General features: G+C 41.6%; 1 protein-coding gene across 3 annotated transcripts in view; it reads right to left on the reverse strand.

Moving 5' to 3' along the window:
* Positions 1–18,984, reverse strand: part of WBP2NL (WBP2 N-terminal like) — a 36,838-nt gene that overhangs the window by 7,575 nt on the left and 10,279 nt on the right. For 2 of the 3 annotated variants that reach the window (XM_032346080.1, XM_032346081.1), the window contains exons 2-6: positions 11,949–12,057; positions 11,548–11,689; positions 11,244–11,336; positions 5,874–5,981; positions 2,284–2,789 (exon numbers count right to left, since the gene is read on the reverse strand). In XM_032346080.1, coding sequence (XP_032201971.1) covers positions 2,350–2,789; positions 5,874–5,981; positions 11,244–11,336; positions 11,548–11,689; positions 11,949–12,057 — 892 coding nt within the window. In that variant the 3' untranslated portion in view covers positions 2,284–2,349. The remainder of the gene's footprint in view (positions 1–2,283; positions 2,790–5,873; positions 5,982–11,243; positions 11,337–11,547; positions 11,690–11,948; positions 12,058–18,984) is intronic. The other variant, XM_032346082.1, reaches the window with a different exon arrangement.

Raw genomic sequence — 18,984 nt, forward strand, 5'->3', positions numbered from 1 at the left:
GTTATTTTGGAAAATGACATTGCCAGTGGCATCGCCAGCATGGTATTCAAGTCACAACTGCAACATACAAGGATCAGTTGGTGTCCCCAGAATTTACAAATTTGGTGAATCTATATCCCGGGTTGAGCACCTGACTACTTTGTGGTCTTCTAGTACGGTGGGATTTGAGCCTTTATATATTAAATACTTAAAATTTTACTACAAACTAGTTTTCTATTATTTCTCTATATCACATTTATGGTATTATATATGGATTTTGGTTGAAATGGTGTGGAATCACACACAGTGTCTACAAATTTCACTCCAGTGATATAAAGGAGACATTACCAACTATTTGTTATGTGGGCATTCAGTCTGATGGGATTGAAAATCACTGTAGTATATAACCTCTACAACTTGCCTTTCTCATTTAACATTAAGACAGAAATTTTTAAGCATGTAGCTTAGATATATCATAGTTTATGTAAATATTTACTAGGAGTTTCTAATTCTGTGATGTTAGATACAATGTAATAACATCTGCCTACACACATCTTTGCACACATTACAAACATTTCTCAGGAACACATACTAAGAAGTGAAACTACTAAATTGAGAGTAGGTACCTTTTAACTTTTAAAAGGTACTGCCAAATTTCCTTCTAAAAATTCATACCAATTTACACTCTCACTAGTTTTATATCAAATAACCTTTCCCTCACATGTGTTCCTTCTCAACACTTAAGTTTTTCAATCTTTTCAATATTTGTAAATCTTTGTAGATAAAGTTCTCGTGCTATGTTGCATTTTCCTAACACTAATCAAGTTGAATAAACATCTTTTCAAATGTTTCTGAGCCACTCTATTGCCTCAGTTAATTGGGAATTTACATCTTTTGTCCATTTTTTCTTTTTGATTGACTTGTCATCAAAAAGTTCTGAGTGCAGGGGTGCCTGGGTGGCTCAGTGGGTTAAAGCCTCTCCCAGGGTCCTGGGATCGAGCCTCGCATCGGGCTCTCTGCTCAGCGGGGAGCCTGCTTCCTCCTCTCTCTCTGCCTGCCTCTCTGCCTACTTGTGATCTCTGTCTGTTAAATAAATAAATAACTAAAATCTTAAAAAAAAAAAAATGTTCTGAGTGCAGAGTCTGACTTGTTGTGGGGTGTGGGGGCTTGATCTCATAACCCTGAGATCATGACCTGAGCCGAAACCAAGAGTCAAATGCTTAACTGAGCCACCCAGGGGCCCTCGTACCAGGTAGATTTGAAGTGAGGTCCATTTCTTCATATATTCTGACTATAAATTATTTGTTTAACACACATGTTGGAGATTAACTTTCTCCTATTCTATTTCCTAGCTTTTAATTTTGGTCATATGGAAGTCCCAAATTTTGATATCATCAAACTTATCACTGCTTTCCTCTATTGTTTCATTGTTTTTGATCTTTTTTTTTTAAAAAGATTTTATTTATTTATATGACAGAGAGATCACAAGTAGGCAGAGAGGCAGGCGGGGGCGGGGGAAGCAGGCTCCCTGCTGAGCAGAGAGCCTGATGTGGGGCTCGATCCCAGGACACTGAGACCATGACCTGAGCCGAAGGCAGAGACTTAACCCACTGAACCACCCAGGTGGTCCCATTGTTTTTGATCTTAAAGAAGGTTTTTCCTGGGACACCTGGGTGGCTCAGTTGGTCAAGCAGCTGCCTTCGGCTCAGGTCATGATCCCAGCGTCCTGGGATCGAGTCCCACATCGGGCTCCTTGCTCGTCAGGGAGCCTGCTTCTCGCTCTGCCTGCCATTCTGTCTGCCTGTGCTCTCTCTCTCTCTCTCTCTGATAAATAAATAAAATCTTTTAAAAAAAAATAAAAAGAAGGTTTTTCCTACATCCAGATATCATTTTCAATGGCCACATAATATTCCACTATAAGGATGTACCATGATTTATGAAATTCTCTCTCACTATTGGAAATTTAGGTTGTTCCATCCTTTCAATAATATAAATAATGCTGTGTTCAACTTGATATTTCTAACATATTTTAGGGCCTGGCAAACAGCATAATAAATGTTTCTTGAGTGGGGTAGAGGAGAAAGGCAGGAAGATTTTTCCACCCTCACATATGTTAAAAAATGCAGCCCAATGTCAACCAAATTATCAGGGAATTAGCTCTAATTCTACTTCTCCTCTAGCCCATCTAATCAAGGGCTGACCCAGCTTCTGAAGTCTAGGCACGGAAGTACAGCTTTATCCTTCCCCTAAGACTGCCCTCCCTCAGGGTGCCTCGCTACTTCACACATGCCTTTAATCACATACCTGAGTCCACCTTCTTATCCTGACATCGGTTTTTGAGTGCCACTTTGCTTGGTGAGTCTTCAATGGTTATTTCCTAAAAGATTGTAGATGGGACTCAGAAGATGAAGGAGCGGGAAGAGAAGGCTCATACCCAGCAGGCTGCGCTGCCATAAATCTGCTAGACCCAGCTCTAGTTCCGACAGGTGAAATTCCGTATGCCGGAGGCGGGGCTTCATTTGCCGCGGGTGGGTTTTCATTTCCGGCCAATGAAGCTTCATTTCCAGCTGGTAGGGATCCGTATCCTGCAGGGGGTGTTCCGAATACTCCAGGTAGGGGTCTGTATCCTGCAGGTGAGGGCCCGTATCCTGCTTGTGGGGGTCCGTATCCCACCTGTGGAGTTCCATACACCGCTGGTGAGGGTCCGTATCCCGCCTGTGCGGCTGTGTATCCCGCCTGCGGGGACCCGTATCCCGCCTGAGCCGGTCCGTATCCTGCCTGCGGGGGTCCATAGACAACAAATGGGTAGGCTGAGAAGGAAAAAAAAAAAAAATCAGTTACCCATTTTTTAGAGTGGACAAAGAGTAGGTAAGAAGGAAGAAGAAGCGAACTGACACAGGAAAAGAATTCGGGCAGAATAATGCTAAAGCCAGATCCTTCAGCCACCACTGGATGAAGGCTTTATCATTTCCTGTTTTGGAGGGGTTCAAGTTAACATGAAAATAAGGTTACAGTTATAGCTCTACAATACTTATAGTTGTGCTCAAAGATTATTTTATTTAATAAATTTTGAGTATGAAGAAAGCAATACATGCTGAATGAGGGGTATGTATTTAGAAAATAAAGAAAAGATGAATTTTATTTTTTTAAAAGATTTTATTTATTTGGCAGAGAGAGACACAGTGAGAGAGAGAGGAGTGGCAGGGGGAGTGGCAGAGGGAGGAGCAGGCAGGGCTCAATCCCAGGACCCTGGGAGCATGACCTGAGCTAATGGCAGAGGCTTAGCAACTGAGCCACCCACGCACCCTGAAAAGATGAACTTCAAAAATCGTCTATAATCCACTCTCAAAGACAAAAATTTAATATTCTGGTGTATTTCTTTGTAGAATCTGTTACATTTTTTTATCTGGCTCTTTTTACTTGACATTATAAAAATTTTCTTTACATTATTAGCATATTTCATACATTAAAAGCTAGACAACATTTTATCACATGGATAGGTGCTACTTAATTTCCCTGCTGCAGGAGAGCATGTTGTTTCCAACTTTCTTTTTTTTTAGGTTTTATTTATTTATTTATTTGAGAGAGAGAAAGAGAAAGCATAGGAGCAGGGAAGGGGAGAGGGAGCAAGTCTTAAGCAGACTTCACACTGAACACAGACCAGATCCAAGGACCCTGAGATCATCACCTAAGCCAAAACCAAGAGTCTAACAATTAACTGCACCACCCAGATACACCATTTTCAATTTTCTAACTCATATTGCAATAAACCTGGACTTTATTTATTTTCTTGGCTACATTTCCAAAGTGGTTTAACTGAGTCAATGAGTGGACAGTTGTCAAGTTACTTCGCTGTAATCCACATTTATGTTTGAGATAACTAGAAAAAACTTTAAAAGAATGGTCTTAAAGGTTCTTTAAAAACGAAAGGAGGGGCGCCTGGGTGGCTCAGTGGGTTAAGCCGCTGCCTTCGGCTCAGGTCATGATCTCAGGGTCCTGGGATCGAGTCCCACATCGGGCTCTCTGCTCAGCAGGGAGCCTGCTTCCTCCTCTCTCTCTGCCTGCCTCTCTGCCTACTTGTGATCTCTGTCTGTCAAATAAATAAATATAATCTTTAAAAAAAAAAAAACGAAAGGAAAATGTGGAGGAAGTCAAGAAAATGATGTATGCATCAAATACAAATACCAGCAGAAATGGAGAACTTCACAAGAAGCCAAAAAGAAATTCTGAAGCTGAACAGTACAGCAACTGAAATGAAAAAATCACTAGAGGGATTCAAATTCAGATTGGAGTAGGCAGAAGAATAAATCCATTAACTTGAAGATAAAACGAGGGAAACAATAGAGGTTGAGGAATAGGAAACACACACACACACACACACACACAAAACCAAACACTGAAGAAGAGTGAACAGGGCTTGAGAGTAACAGAGCTTGAGGGACCTGTGGAACACCATCAAGCAGACCAGAAGGAAGTCCCAGGAGGAGGAGAAAAAGGGACAGAGCAAATATTTGAACAAATAGTGACTATAAATTTCTCAAATTTGATGAAAACATGAATATAAACATCCAGAAGCTCAATAAACTTCAAGTAAGATGAACTTAAAGAAACAAACACTGAGATACATTCTAATTAAACTTTCAAAAGACAGAGACAAAGGGAGAGTCTTGAAAGCAGCGAGAGAGAAGCATACAAGGGATCCTCAGCAGATTTCCCATCAGAAACTTTAGAGGCCAGAGATAAACTGTCAAACGAGAATCCTCTATTTGGCAAAACTCCTTCAAGAGTGAGAGAGAAATGAAGATGTTCCCAGATACACAAAAGCTGAAGGAGTTCATTCTTACTGGGTAAGAAGTGCTTAAGGTAGCCCTGCAAGGTGAAGTGAAAGGACACCAGACAATAACTTAAAGCCAACTTTATAGGGATAAAGACCTCACTAAAGCTGAATCACTGGGCAATTACAAAAGCTAATATTTTATAATAACAGCTTGTAATTCCATTTTTTGTTTTCTACATAATTTAAGAGACTAATGCATTTATTTATTTGTTTTAAAGATTTTATTTGTTTATTAAGAAGAGAAAGAGCATGAAAGTGGAGGAAGGAGCAAAGGGGGAGGGACAAGGAGAGGGAAAGAATCTCAAGAAGAGTCACGGCTGAGTGCAGAGCCTGACACAGGGCTCGATCTCATGACCCGGAGATCACAGTCTGAGCTGAAACCAAGAGTCAGAGGCTTAACTGACTAAGCTACCCAGGCACCTCTCAGAGATTAATGCATTTAAAAGAATTATTAGATTATATTTTTAGCCACACAACTATAAAGATGTAATTTTGTGACATCAGTTGTACACAAAACTAAAATCTGTAGACATGTATGTCATGTTCCAAGGAGAACCCAAGAAAGGACTACCTTTTGGGGCCTGTTGATGGCCTGTTAGGAGACCCTTTGTGGCCCACCTGCAGGCTGTGGACCACATTTGAGAATCACTGTGGACAGGCACAACTGTTAAAGGCCACAGGGCATGAAGCTGGAGTCCTCAGTGAGGTTGGAGGGCCCAGCACGAGCATGATGGCTACACTTGGGTGAGATGGGAGGAGCACCTTTTTTGACTCAGGCTATAAGCAGGAAGTGACGGTTCCTGTTAGCAGGAGTCGTCCGTGTCTGCTCCGTATGTGTACATGACAGTTAAAAGTAAGCCTCAAACTGAAGCCCAGTCATTGCTGACCTGCCACGGGGCTTCAGTCTCGAAACAAAGTCATGGACTCCATTTCCAATTCTCTAAACTTCTCCTCTTTCTCCTATAGCAGAGTTGCAGGCAAACTAGCAATGAATGGATCTTAGAGCCCTTGGCATATTTTTCCACCACCCAAGGAGAACTTCCCTGTCACTCCTTACCTGGACAAGGCATCTGTTGGGAGCACATGCCCCCCTGCCCAGTAACTACGTACAGTCCTGGAGAGCTGAACCAGTAGTTTAGACTTCCAAGTGGAACTCCCCTGGCAGCTGAGAAGACAAGTTTGGCAAAATAGGGACTTTTTAATTCTTTTAAGCAGCTATCAACCAAATAATTAATAAATTATCAACCATCATCTCACATATGTGTCCAAAAATGCTCCCAGGATACCAGATAAAAAATATATACCTCCCTTGTCCTGAACTGCATGTTTCGTGAGGGCAGAGATTGTGTCTTATTTGCCTGTGCTTATCCAGGGCCTAGCACAGCACTTACCATAAAAAATATTCAGAATCCAAGTGAGGATTCCATCTAGTTGGTAAGACACAACCATGGAAGCCAATGTAATGGCAACGTGATACAGAAGAAAGAAAGCGCTTCTTGATTATCTTCCTCTTATAAGGACTCTCTTATAAGGACCCTTGTGATGGCATTTGAGGCCCACCTGGATAAGCAAGAGTAATCTCCTCATCTCAAGATCCTTAAATTAATTACATCTGCAGGGATTTTTTTTTTTTCCAAACAAGGCAACATCCACGGATTCTGAGGGTTAGGACATGGATATATCTTTGGGAGCCATTATCGGCCTACTGCTCTATTTCTGGCCTATGGCATGTGACCAGAAGTAAGGTACACCGCTTCCAGAACTTCCCTGGTGCAAGCTTCCCAGGTGAAATATTTAGTCTCTTTCCCTCCCTGCCAGCTATCCAGAGGGGCTGTGGAAGCCATGTGTTAAAGATGGCAAAGACCCTAGTACTCTGGGCCCCTAAATGGCTATGTGGTTCAGAGCCCCATATTATCCTTGCTGATTGTCCTTTACATAAGCAGTAATATTTACTGCCTTAAGCTACGGATAATTTGGGATTTTTCTGTTTCAAGAGATAGCATTATCTTAACTAATTCATTATAAATCTGAAGTTGTCCTCTTTACCCCTACTATCCTCCTTGTCAATATCCTATTAATATCCTTCCCAGAAGTGATTACTTTATTAACTTATATGTTTGCTCATTTTTTTCTTTTTTCAAAAGATTTTATTTATTTATTTGACAGATATATATATATATATATAGAGAGAGAGAGAGAGAGAGCGAGCTCACACAAGTAGGCAGAGTGGCAGGCAGAGGTCGGGGGAGAAACAGGCTACCTGCCGGGCAAGGAGCCCAATGCGGGGCTCCATCCCAGGACCCGAGGATCATGACCTGACGTAGATGCTTCACCGACTGAGCCACCACAGCACCCCTGTTTGCTTATTTCTTGTATGACTCTCACTAGACTAAGTTTAACAAAGTTAGGGGCTATGTTCGCCTTGTTTACTCTTGTGTTCTTAATCATCTCATATAGAGTTTGGCAAACAACAGGTACTCAACATGTATTTGGTAAAAACAAGAATCAAAGAGCCCCAACAAGTCAGCTCTGTAGAGGGGAAGAGACTTCTGCAAAGGGTCAAAGAATCAGATCATGAAGCATGATGGGTAGTTAATTCGAAAGACCTGAAAGAAGCCCATCTCACAATCTTACGTTCTTACTGGGGGAGCGGGGGTAGGCTCCCACACCTAAGCCATGATATAATCAGACCCAGAAAACAATGGGCCAAGCTCACATATGTTGCCTAAACTCTTCCCAAGTAGCTATATAACTGCTGAGACTCCGTAGCTTTGCAGGCCAAGAAGCAGATCTTTTTTTTTTTTTTTTTAAGATTTTTATTTATTTATTTGACAGAGAAAGACACAGCGATAGAGGGAACACAAGCAGAGGGAGTGGGAGAAAGGCAGGCTCCCCTCGGGAGTCCAATGTGGGGCTCAAACCCAGGACCCAGGATCCAGGATCATGACCTGAGCCAAAAGCAGATGGTCAACCAACTGAGCCACCCAGGCGCCCCCAAGAAGCAGATCTTAATGAGAGCACAGAGAGGATCCCCTCAAGTTGCCTGATCCTTGGTCCATAATCTTAAAAATAAGCCCCCTCAGTACTGTGAGGCCAAAAATAAGAAGGAACTCAAGAACCAATATGCAGTTATTCTGAGTTCTGCAGACACTGGTGAAAAAGAGGAGCCAGACTTCCAAGTGGCCCCCGACTCTGGATTCCACAGGCTGTGCTCTGTCTGCCAGGACACCTTGTTACCCAGTGTCAGGCTTCCAGATGCTGTCTGCCCTTTGGACGATGAAGAGCTATTGGTTGGGTACAGCGTGTGAGCTCCTTGGCCTTTGTATTTTTGCACTGTATCTTAAAGGTAACAGTAAAACAATTTCTTACTCCTCAATTTCTTATATATGGCTTTTCTGCCACCTGTCTTCTTTAGCATTTCTCTCTTACTAAGAGCACCAACAAACTCAAATTTCCACATGCAATGCACATCCTTCAGTCTTCATTTTATCAAACATCTCTGTAGCAGCTGACAAATGATCACTCCGTAACGCCTGAAACTGTCCTTCCTTGACCTCTAGCACAATAAACTCAATTCTCCTCCTACCTCAGTCAGCCCCTTTGCATTCTTCATTAAGGTCACCCCTCCCTCCATCCCTGAGCTGTTGAGGACTCTTGGAATACCATTCGTAAGTCACTGAAGGATCCTATCACTCACATGGCTCCAGAGATGACCTGCGTGCTGAGGATTTCTAAACCAGTCTCTAGAAGATACAGTTCATCTTTGAAGCTCTGAGCTGCAAATCCACTGACCACTAGCATTCCAATGTGCCTCACATTTAATAATATGGAGGAATGAAGAATATAGGATAAAAAAAAATAAAACATCACTTGTATCGTATTCCTGCCATTTAAAATGCATGATGTGCATCTAAGCATGAGGAAACAGACAAACCCAAATTAAGGGACATTCTACAAAACAATAAGCCTGTATTCTCTTTAAAATGTCAACATCAAGAAAGGCTGAGTCCAGATTAAAGGAGACCAAAGATACAGGACAACTAAATTCAATGTGTAATCTGGGATTAGATCCTGACTGGGGGGGGAAATGTGCTATTAGAATTAGGAACAGTAATGGGTTAAACATTTGAATTTGAATATAAACCAAATATTAACAGCATTGTTTCCATGTTACATTTCCTGAATTTGAAAAGCAGACTGAAGGTAGATAAGAGAATACCCTTGCTCCTAGGAGATTTATATCCAAATACTTAGGGATGAAGGAAATGATCTTTGTGACTTATTCCCAAATACTTAAGTAGAAACAAAGCAAAAAAAGAACAAGAAAAAGCAAAGATGAGAAAATGTTAATAATGGGTGAATCTAGATGAATGGTCCATGAGAGTTTGTTGCAATATTTTTAAAAAATATTTTATTTATTTATTTGACAGAGAGAGAGAGAGACAGATCACAAGTAGGCAGAGAGGCAGGCAGAGAGAGAGGGGGAAGCAGGCTCCCTGCCAGTCAGAGAGCCCGACAGAGGCTTAACCCACTGAGCCACTGAGGCAGCCCTTGTTGCAATATTCTTGCAACTTTTCCATAAATAAGATTATTTTTCTTTAAAAAGTTCAGAAAAATAGCAAGAAGAGGTTTAGGGTTTAGATTCTAGCTCCATTGCTCTCTATCTGTACAGTCTTGAGACAATGTATAACCATCACTGGCTCAGTTTCTCCTGTTATCAACTGGGATAATGACTATAGCTACATCATAAGTTTTTGTGAGGGTTACAAATACTGACACATGTAGGGGCACCTGGGTGGCTCAGTGGGTTAAGCCTCTGCCTTCGGCGCAGGTCATGATCCCAGGATCTTGGGATTGAGCCCTGCATTGGGCACTCTGCTCAGCGGGAAGCCTGCTTCCTCCTCTCTCTCTGCCTGCCTCTCTGCCTACTTGTGATCTCTGTCAAATAAATAAATAAAGCCTTTTTAAAAAATTTAAAGAACAAAAACAAAAAAAAAAACAAATACTGACACATGTAAAGGGTCTGGAACACTGCCCACTATATGGTAAATGTTCAGTAAATATTAGTATATCTAAAATTGAACTCCAACATAGACTGTCTCCTGCATTCTTCACTATGGTTTATAGTATCATAATCCAATCAGTCTTCTGAGCTAGAACGTTCATTCCATTCTTCTGTGTCCCCAGCATTTTGTCCATGCCTCTGTTATGGCATATTTGCATATGTCCATCTCAACTAGATGGTGTTCATCTCAACGAGATTGGAGTTGGAGGTAGAGGCACAGAGAAAGAGAAAGAACATTCCAAATAGAGCAAATTTCAGGGCACCTAGTGGGCTCAGTCAGAAGAGCAGGTGACTCTTGATCTTGGGGTCATGAGTTCAAGCCCCATATTGGGTACAGAGTTTACTTAAAAAATAAAAATAGATAGATAGATAAGTAAATAAAATTACCAGAAAGAACAAATAACATGAAGGCGCAGAGATGAGAGAACAAGGCACACAGAAGTCCAATTAGATTGGAGTACAAAAGGTGAGAGAGGAGGGGTATGAAATGAGGCTAGGTTAAATAAAAATATATCATTAAGGGATTTATTTTTTTTTTTTTTTAGTAGGCTCTGCACCCAACATGGGACTTGAACTCACAACCCCTGAGCCAGCCAGGTACCCCGTAAAAGGATTATTTGTATTCACAGTCCAAAAAGAGTTATCTGGTACATACTTTAGATCAGTGCTGTGGCACTTGACAATACCTCTTCCCTCTTCTCATGAGAATGGGAACTACAGCTAAGAGAAGCAAAGGCAAAGCCAGAGAGGAGAAAAGACAGAAAGGCACAACAGAGGAAAAAGAACTCGCGCAACTGGGGCTTCCAGAGCTGAAAATGAGACGACTTAATGATAGGAGACCAGCATTTTTTTTTATACCTTTTTTTTTTTTTAGATTTTATTTATTTATTTGAGAGAGAGACAGTGAGAGAGAGCATGAGCGAGGAGAAGGTCAGAGAGAGAAGCAGACTCCCCATGGAGCTGGGAGCCCGATGCGGGACTCGATCCCGGGACTCCGGGATCATGACCTGAGCCGAAGGCAGTCGTCCAACCAACTGAGCCACCCAGGCGTCCCAGGAGACCAGCATTTAAATGGACGAGATTATCAGGTAAAATTAGTCATTCAGGTGTCTGAGTACAAGCTCCTGGTAGACTGCAAACTCCTTTAAGACAAGGAGGGACTGACTAATCTTGCTCCCAGCCTGTAGTGTGGTATGTGTCCCATGGTAGGGAGGCTCAGGAAATGCCTGCAGAATACACGTGCAGCTACGAACTGCTTGACCTCGGAGGCCAAAGTCTTGACCGGGTGGGTAACAGTCCTACTTCACCTCCACAGGCCTCAAACCCCCCACAGCATTTAGAATCCTTATTAGCAGTGCTCACCAGCAGAGGCAGCTTTCATCATCATCTGGGCAAATTCGATGGCACCTCCTTTTCTGAAGGCTAATTTAAAGGTAGCCTGTCCTTCCCAGCCACCTGGGGGAAGCAATGACACACGCTCACTAAGGTGCTGGCACCACTGGCCAGAGAGGACCGCCCCAGACAGACAGAGAAGCACTACCCAAAGGAGCGGGGCAGCTTTTTTTGAATTCCAGCATGAGCCAAGTCTGAATCTTAAATCTTCTGGAAGCTTTTGAGAAAAAACAAAAAACAAACAAAAAACCACTTCTGAGGGGGGACCACTTACCATCTGGGGCTGCCTGAATGATTCCTTTAATGAAGTTGGGGGTAAAGACTGGTTGTTCAACGGTGCAGTTACTCATCAGATCAAATGGCATCATAAAAGAACACATGGAGTCATTGACTGTGTGTGAAGTCACGAAGATCACCTATGAGAGGAAAGAAATTTCAGAGAAGGACTACAGTTTGTCCACAGGTTGAGACATAGCAGAGCAATTCTAAGGTCAAGGCTGCTTTGACGTCCTGGCCTAATTGGGAAACATCACCCATTTTCTTCCATATTCTTCAACATGGAAAATCATAAAAGTGTGAATGTTTTAAAACACTTTGAAAGTCAACGTTTACCCTCTCTCCATTTTAAGGAAAACAAATGTGCAGTTAATCTGATCAAAGAAGAAGTAGAATTACCCGGTATGAAGTAAGAAACACTGTTCCTCTCTTTGTACCACAGAAGACACTGGATCCCTCTGGTTGCTGTGGGAAGGAGAGTTCTACATCCTGACACTGAGTCAAGACACTGCAGAAAAGAAAGGGCAGACACCACTCAATTTCAAAGTTATATAAAATGACACACATAAAGCTTTTAGCATAGTTCCTAGCCCAGAGTAAGCACTCGAAAAACATTATCTGCTGCTGTTATTGCCATTATTTTATTGAAATTGAAAGGAAATTAAATGATATTAATCTCTGACTGCTCACTTATTCTCCCATTTTATCACCGGTTTCTCTTTTTTCTTTTTTTTTAAGATTCATTTATTTATTACAAAATGAGGGTTGCCAGGGGTAGGGGGGTAGGGAGAGGGTGGTTGGGTTACGGACATTGCGGAGGGTATATGCTATGGTAAGTACTGTGAAGTGTGTAAACTGGCGATTCACAGATCTGTACCCCTAGGGCTAATAATACATTTTATGTTAATAAAAAATTTTTTAAATGTTTTAAAGATTTATTTATTTATTTTAGAGAGAAAGCATGCACAGGCAGGGGGAGGGGTGGAGGGAGAGGGAGAAGGGAAGCAGACTCCTCACTGAGTTGGGAGCCCTACGTGGGGCTTGATCTCAGGATCCTCAGATGGTGACCTGAGCTGAAACCAAGGGTCAGAGGCTTAACTGACTGAGCCACCCCAGTGCTCCAGGTTCTTTTTTTTTCTTATCTAATTTACATTCTTCTTCTTCTTAATCTTCTTACCATCTCACTAATTTTTTTAAAATATTTTTTTATTTATTTGACAGAGAGCTAGATCACAAGTAGGCAGAGAGGCAAGCAGAGAGAGAGAGAGAGAGGAGGAAGCAGGCTCCCTGCCTAGCAGAGAGCCCGATGCAGGACTTGATCCCAGGACCCTGAGATCATGACCTAAGCTGAAGGCAGAGGTTTAACCCACTGAACCACCCAGGCAGCCCACTAATTTTTATTCTTTATGTGCAGTAAGTATAAAGCACTGTGGTAATGGAAATGTTTCTCTGACTCTTATAGAGACGGTAAGGCACACAATGGGCTTCAGATTTCTCAGGCATGTTGTGTCCTCTTCCTGTCATGTTCTCCCCTCACTATTAACCTGAGAAACTTGGACTCATCCTATTCTCACTCACAGAATCCTAACGGGTTTCTTCTCTTTCTCAGTAATTACTATAATACATACATGCTCATTTGTTCAATGTCTTAACTATGATCATTAAGGACAATGTCTTTCCACTGTAGCTCTAGCAAACAGTGGGTGCTACTAAATATTTATGGACAGAATGCGGGAATGAAAACATGAATACAAATAACAGAGTAAGTATTGGGGTGCCTGGGTGGCTTAGTGGGTCATGATCTCAGAGTCATGATCTCAGGGTCCTGGGATCGAGCCCCACATTGGGCGCTCTGCTCAGTGGGGAACCTGCTTCCCTTCCTCTCTCCCTGCCTGCCTCTCTGTCTACTTGTGATCTCTGTCTGTCAAATAAATAAATAAAATCTTTAAAAATAATAATAATAAATAAATAAATAATACAGCAAGTACTAATATGACATACATCACATTACTGGCACAAAAATGTCATAGCAGTTTAGTGGAAGGAGAGATTAGCTTCGGTCAAAGTGATTAAAAATGACTTTATAGAAAGATCGAAGTATGAGCTGATTCTTAAGATATGGACAGTGTTTCAGGAGGCAGAGTTGAAGGCAGGGTACAGTCCGGATAGGGAGCAAACAGCATGTATGGAGATGCAAGAGCAACATCCATGGTGTATGCAGTGGGAAGCGAACTGCACACTTGGGAGCCGGCTACCTGTGTGGATTCAGCAAAACAGCATGGGAGTGTTGGGGTGGGGAGAAGAGTGAGATAGAGCTGGAAAGTCATGCTGAAACTAGAGCTTGGAGACACTATTTAATAGGCAAGGAGAAACTGTGAGCTACACCTGTCTCAGCAGGCTAGTCACATGATCAAGGAGGGGGGTATATGAGAGGTATAAGAATCCCTAAGGGGTACTGTGCTGGCTCAGTCAGTAGAGCATGCAGCTCTTGATCTTGGGGTCATGAATTCAAGTTCTATGCTGGGTATGGAGACGACCTTAAAAAAAAAAAGAATCCCTAAAATAGGGCGCTGGGTGGCTCAGTTGGTTGAGCAACTACCTTTGGCTCAGGTCATGATCCCGGACTTCCAGGATCAGAGTCCTGCATCGGGCTCCCAGCTCCTTGGGGAGTCTGCTTCTCCCTCTGACCTTCTCCTCTCTCATGCTCTCTCTCACTCATTCTCCCTCAAATAAATAAATAAAATCTTAAAAAAAAAAAAAAAAAAGAAACCCTAAAATATTCCTGATGTGCCACAATAAGAACTGGAACTGGGGTGGTGGTGTGGTGATAAAAAGGGCTTTTTAATATACAATGAAAATATAAGATGCCAGCAAAAATGTCAGAAAAAATAGGGAATTCCAGGGGTGCCTGGGTGGTGCAACTTGTTGAATGTTGGACTTGGTTGGGGTCAGGTTGTGGCCTCAGGGTCTGGGATTGTGTCCTGAGTCAGGGTCCCCACTCAGTGAGGAGTCATCTTAGGACACTCTCTCCCTTTCCCTCTGTATCTCCTCTCTTTCTTTCTCAAATAAATAAATAAATCTTAAAAAAAAAAAATAGGGAACTCCAAAACTCAGTTCAGAACTCTGGAATCAAACCAAAACCTTATAGCAACTAAGATAATGTTTAATCAAGAAAAAAATAGCTGAGGGGGGCCTGGGTGGCTCAGTGGGTTAAAGCCTCTGCCTTCGGCTCGGGTCCTGATCCCAGGGTCGTGGGATCGAGCCCCATGTCGGGCTCTCTGCTCACTAGAGAGCCTGCTTCCCTTCCTCTCTCTCTGCCTGCCTCTCTGCCTGCTTGTGATCTCTGTCTCTCAAATAAATAAATAAATAAATAATCTTTAAAAAAAAAAATAGCTGAGTCTCAGTAAGAGAGCTTTTTGACACTTTAACTTACCCTGGTACCATCCTCCAATCCCCAGTTTGACAACAGCCTTAAAAATAACCCACATTCCAGGGTGCCTGGGTGGTTCAGTAATTAACTGTCTGCCTTTGGCTCAGGTCATGATCCCAGGGTCCTGGAACCAAGCCCTGTATCAAGCCCCCTGCTCAGTGGGAAGCCCACTTCTCCCTCTCCCAATGAAACTCTGGTGAAGCAGACTATTTCTGAATAAATGTAAAAAATAAAATAACCCATGTTCCTAGTCTAAGTGCCAAGTACCAAAGAGAGCAGAACACACCTTATTCTCAAAGAATTGTGGTTGTTTTAACTTGTCTGGTAGCTCCCTGAGGGGCTGGCTCAAAGGATGTGTGCCTAATTTAGGCACTACCCAGGTGACTACCCAGGGTGCATTTATCAAAAACAGTTCAAGGTAAATGTATTAGTTGCTGCTGTCTGGGGCAAAGACAATACTTAGTGCAAATAACAAAACTGAAAAGTTAGGGAGGAAAGGCTGATGAGATGCTTTAGTGAATAACAGCTTTGAAAAGCTCTGACATATTCATGGAACTCTAGAAAGCCATACGCATATCTGCCCAGGGCTGAATTCATGCTCAGAAGAAAACTGAGAAGGCCCAAAACTTTTACCTCTGGTTGACAGTAAGGCTCTTCTCAAGCAGGAAGTGAAAGCTAAGACAGAGCTGTAAACTACATAGCTGAGTGACAAAAACATGCTCTAAACATACAGGCAGACCCCATCTGCAAAGGCAGGAAGGTTTTATTATTATTATTATTATTATTTTGGTACAGATTTATAAGGAAATAGTCAAATCACTAGTTGGCAACTAAGTTAACATAAAAGAGACTTCAGTGACCACATTTGACAAAGAGTACAAACTTTATAAAATTTATAATTCAGAAAGCTATTAAACAATAACTACAACAAGCAGCAACAATGTACCCTAAGACAGAAAATCTGATTTTCAGATTTGCCAAATTATAATATTCAGAATGTCCAGTTTTCAACAACAATAAAAAATCACGAGGCTTGCAAATAAACAAGTAAGTATGGCCCATAGGTTTTTCTAGGAACATTAGACAATCAAACTAATAGAAACTGTACTGAGGAAGCCCACACATTGGATTAACTAAAAAAAGATGTTATTTGTTTGTTTGTCTGTTAGGTGAAACTCTTAAGTACAACGTGGTGCTCAAACTCCCAACCCAAAGATCAAGGATCCCGTGCTCTACTGACTGAACCAGCAAGGCAACCCACAAAACCAAGACTTTAAATAAACTGTTTTAAGTATGCTTAAAGAGCTAAAGGAAACCATGTCTAAAATAACCAAAGGAAATAATGAGAACAATGTTTCAAAAAGTTGAGAATATCAATAAAGAGATAGAAAAATGAAACAAATAGAAATTCTGAAGATGGAGATTACAATAAGTAAAGTGAAAAATTCAATAGTGGTGGGCTTAATGGCAGATTTCAGCAGGCAAAGGAAAGAATCAGTGAACCTGAAGATAGGTCAATTAAAAATAACAGTTACTACCCAAGTAACAGAAAAAAAGAATGAAGAAAAATGAACAGAGTCTAATCGACCTGTGGGACAAAATCAAGCTTACAACCAAATGCATAATGAGACTGCCCGAAGGATAGGAGAAAAAAAAGGGGACATAAAAAATATTTGAAGAGGGCGCCTGGGTGGCTCAGTGGGTTAAGCCGCTGCCTTCGGCTCAGGTCGTGATCTCAGGGTCCTGGGATGGAGTCCCACATCGGGCTCTCTGCTCAGCAGGGAGCCTGCTTCCTCCTCTCTCTCTCTGCCTACTTGTGATTTCTCTCTGTCAAATAAATAAATAAATAAAATCTTTAAAAAAAATTTGAAGAAAAAATGGCCAAAATTCCTCCAATTTAATGAAATACATAAATCTACATATCCAATAAGCTCCTACTAGGATAAACTCAAAAAGACCCACACCAAGACATATTATAATCAAACAGCTGAAAACCAGATACAGAGACTCAAAAGCAGCAAGAAAAAATGATCATCGTTTACAAAGAACCCTCAATAAGACAAATAGCTGACTTTTCATAAAAAACTAGGGAGGCAGGGGTGCCTGGGTGGCTTGGTTGATTAAGTGGCTGCCTTTGGCTCAGGTCCTGATCCCAGGATCCTGGGATTGAGCCCCACATTGGGCTCCCTGCTCAGTGTAGAGTCTGTTTGCCCCTGTACCTGTGCCCCTCCCCCTGCTTGTGCTTTCTCTCACTCTCCCAAAGAAATAAAATCTTTTTTTATTATTATTTTTAAAAACGTTTTAAAGATTTTTATTTATTTATTTATTTGAGAGAGAGCAGGAAAGAGAGAGAGCATGAGCAGGGGGGAGGGGTAGAGGGAGAGGGAGAAGCAGACTCCCCACTGAGCAGGAAGTCCAACATGAAACTCAATCCCAGGACCCTGGGACCATGACCCAAGCCAAAGACAGATGCTTAATGGACTGAGCCACTCAGGCACCCCTCAAATAAATAAAATCTTTAAAGAAAAGAAAAAAACTATGGAGGCTAGTGGGATGACATATGCAAAGTGCTAAAAGGAAAAAAAAAATCTGTCAACCAAAAATTCTGTATCTAGGAAAACCCATCCCTCAAAAATTAAGGAGAAATTAAAATATTACCAAGTAAACAAAAACTGAGAATTCATCACAAGCAGATCTGAACTATAAGAAATGCCAAAGGAAGTCCTTCAGCCTGAAATAAAAAGACTCTGGGGTGGGGCGGGGGGACTTGGAAGGCTGTCAGTTAAGAGTCAACTCTTGAGGGGCACCTGGGTGGCTCAGTGGGTTAAGCCTCTGCCTTCGGCTCGGGTCATGATCTCAGGGTCCTGGGATCGAGCCCCGCATCGGGCTCTCTGCTCAGTGGGGAGCCTGCTTCCCTTTCTCTCTCTCTCTGCCTGCCTCTCTCCCTACTTGTGATCTCTGTCTGTCAAATAAATAAATAAAATCTTAAAAAAAAAAAAAAGAGTCAACTCTTGATTTCAGCTCAGGTTATGATCTCAGGGTTGTGAAACTGAGCCCCACATCAGGCTCCATGCTATGTGTGGCCCCTGCTTGGGATTCTCTCTTCCCCTGCCTCTTTCTCTCCCTCTGTCCCTCCCCAAACTTTCTCTTAAAAAACAAAAATAAAAAGACACAGACAGTAAATTAAACCCTTACAAATAAACAAGAGAACACTGGTAAAGCTAACTACATAGGTAAACATAAAAGTCAGTATTAATGTATTTTTGGTTTGGAACTCTTCATTTCTTCCTATATGAATTAAAAGGCAACTGCATAAAATAATAATTGTAAATCTACAGTGATCAGTACCCAATGTATAAAAATGTAAACTGAGGCAATAATTGTGTAAGGGGACAGACTATATAGGAACAATTTTTTTGCATAGAATTAAAATTTGGTATTGGGGCACATGGGTGGCTCAGTCAGTTAAGTGTCTGTCTTTGGCTCAGATCATGATCCCAGGGTCCTGGGGTCAAGACCTGTGTAGGGCTCCCTGCTCAGTGGGGAATCTGCTTACCCCTTTCCCTCTGTTCCAACTCATGCTCTCTTTCTCTCTTATTTGCTCTCTTTCTGTCTCAAGTAAATAAATAAAATCTCTAAAAAACAACTAAATTGGTATTAATTTGAACTAGTGTTATAAATCAAGATGTTAAATGTTATATTCAGGACAACCACAAAGAGAGTAACTAAAACACAAACAGTAAAAGAAATAAGGAGGGAATCAAGATAGTATATTAGGAAATATCTATTGAACACAAAGGAAGGCATTAATGAAGGAACTAAAACATAGAGGAAACAAATAGCAAAGGAGCAGAAGTTAATTCCTTCCTTATAATTATATTAGGTATAAGTGAATCAAACTCTCCAACTAAAAGTCAGAGATTGGCAAAATACACATTTTTAAAGTATGATACAAGTATACGCTGTCTACAAAAGACTTCCTTTAGATCCAAAGACACAAATAGG

The sequence above is a fragment of the Mustela erminea genome, chromosome 6 (assembly GCF_009829155.1).
Source record: "Mustela erminea isolate mMusErm1 chromosome 6, mMusErm1.Pri, whole genome shotgun sequence".
Classification (NCBI taxonomy): Eukaryota; Metazoa; Chordata; class Mammalia; order Carnivora; family Mustelidae; genus Mustela; species Mustela erminea.